A 2,158-nucleotide genomic window follows, 5' to 3' on the forward strand; every position below is an offset into this window, starting at 1 on the left:
TGTCAACAAGAGAGGTAGAGGGGAAAAAAATAAAAATCACACAATCTGGCCTCGGTACAAGTCTAGGCACACGGATGACTGTACTAGCTCCAGTATAAATAGAAGTGGATTGGGGACCCCCGAACCGACGCGTTCAGAACCGACCTCTCGGCGGGACAAGCCGGGCGGGCGCTTCTGGCCAAGACCTTGGCAGTGAGGACTGGTGTCGGTGCATGGACTGAGATGGCCTCTGACCTCGCCATGAGCGCAGAACTGCCCAACAGCCCGCTGGCCATCGAGTATGTCAACGACTTCGACCTCATGAAGTTCGAGGTGAAGAAGGAGCCCCCCGAAGCGGAGAGGTACTGCCACCGCCTGCCCCCGGGCTCCCTGTCCTCCACCCCCATCAGCACGCCCTGCTCCTCCGTGCCCTCCTCGCCCAGCTTCTGCGCGCCCAGCCCCGGGGCGCAGTCCAGCCAGAACCCCAGCAGCAGCAGCACCACCGGCAACGGCAGCCAGAACCCGTCCGGCAAGCCGCAGCTGGAGGACCTGTACTGGATCCCCAACTACCAGCACCACCTGAACCCCGAGGCCCTGAACCTGACCCCGGAGGACGCCGTGGAGGCTCTGATCGGCAACGCGCACCACCACCACCACCACCACCAGGCGTACGAGAGCTTCCGAGGCCAGCAGTTCGGCGGCGAGGAGCTGTCCGCCGCCTCCACCGGCCACCACCACCAGGTCCACCACCACCACCACCACCACGGCCACCACGTCCGGCTGGAGGACCGCTTCTCGGACGACCAGCTGGTCAGCATGACTGTGCGGGAGCTGAACCGACAGCTGCGGGGCTTCAGCAAGGAGGAGGTGATCCGCCTGAAGCAGAAGCGCCGGACCCTGAAGAACCGCGGCTACGCACAGTCCTGCCGGTACAAGCGGGTCCAGCAGAGGCACCTCCTGGAGAGCGAGAAGTGCTCCCTGCAGAGCCAGGTGGAGCAGCTGCGGCAGGACGTGGCCCGCCTGGCCAAGGAGCGGGACCTCTACAAGGACAAGTACGAGAAGCTGGCCGGCCGGACCTACGGCAGCGGCGGCGGAGGCAGCAGGGACCCCCCCGCCAGCGGCGCCGGCAAGACCCCCTCCAGCGACTTCTTCATGTGAGGCCCTGCGACTTCACTTATTCTTCAGTCTTTTAAATTATTCTTGTTTTCTGTTTGAGTTACCACATGGACGTTGTAAATGCAAACCTGAAAAAGGACAACTTCCAAACAGACCTGCTGTACCGATGAGATTATATAGACATTTCTCTTTCTTTTCTCTCTGTGTGTCAGTGAATCTTGAGGACATAACGGACCAGCTGATCGACACGGAGACAGTTCCGCCTTGTAATAATAATAATAATAATAATAATAATAATAATAATAATATGAAGAATAAATCTTCTGGATGCAATATATTACTGATGAATTTCTCTAACATTTTAAAAGTCTTACAGGAAAAAACTAAGTGCAACTATTGAATGAAACCATTTCTGCACAACTGTCTTAAAGTTCTTATTTTTGGTTTCGTTGTTTGTTGTCCTTTTATTTTTGTCTTTTTAAGTCTCGATCTGAAGATTGTTTTTAACTTAATACTGCAGCTGATGAAGCAAAACAGAACTTTTATTCTTCGTAAAGACTGGACTGGAAACACACTCTCTCACACACATTTACACGTATACACTCTCTCTCTCTCTCTTTCTCCTTCTCACACACTCGTTTTAAAGAAAAGCAATACCTGGCGAGGACTCCTGGCGCTGTGCAGGACTGCAGGAGTGACCCGGGCAGCTCGGGGCGCGGCGCCGGTCTGGACAGGACTTTTTATCGGCCCTGCATGCAGGACATGTACGGTACTTCCACGTCCTCTGTCTCTCTTTTCTACTCTCACCCGGAGCAGACGCATGGCCCTGCCTTTCTGTGTGTCCCTCACTTTCCTGCTTCCATAGATGTCAAACTTGCGGCGAGTTGCATCCTTTTTCAAGTAACGTGTAAGATTCGTTTGTTTTCGTTTTTTTTTTGTAAAATAATAATAATAATTATATATATATATAATTATGTTCTTCTTATTTATTTATTTCCACAACCAAACTCAACTGTGAAACGATTTGAGGAGTGACCGGGTGCGGGTGCGGGTGCGGGTGGGG

At 53.2% G+C, this 2,158-nt stretch overlaps 1 protein-coding gene across 1 annotated transcript in view; it reads left to right on the forward strand.

The window, feature by feature from the left end:
* The window catches only part of mafaa (MAF bZIP transcription factor Aa), a 2,253-nt gene extending 714 nt beyond the window's left edge, over positions 1–1,539 (forward strand). Inside the window, exon 1 of the mRNA XM_066716143.1 lies at positions 1–1,539. This exon is cut by the window's left edge and continues 714 nt beyond it. Coding sequence (XP_066572240.1) covers positions 223–1,137 — 915 coding nt within the window. The 5' untranslated portion in view covers positions 1–222 and the 3' untranslated portion in view covers positions 1,138–1,539.
* The last annotated feature ends 619 nt before the right edge of the window (positions 1,540–2,158 follow it).

The sequence above is a fragment of the Amia ocellicauda genome, chromosome 2, assembly GCF_036373705.1.
Source record: "Amia ocellicauda isolate fAmiCal2 chromosome 2, fAmiCal2.hap1, whole genome shotgun sequence".
Classification (NCBI taxonomy): domain Eukaryota; kingdom Metazoa; phylum Chordata; class Actinopteri; order Amiiformes; family Amiidae; genus Amia; species Amia ocellicauda.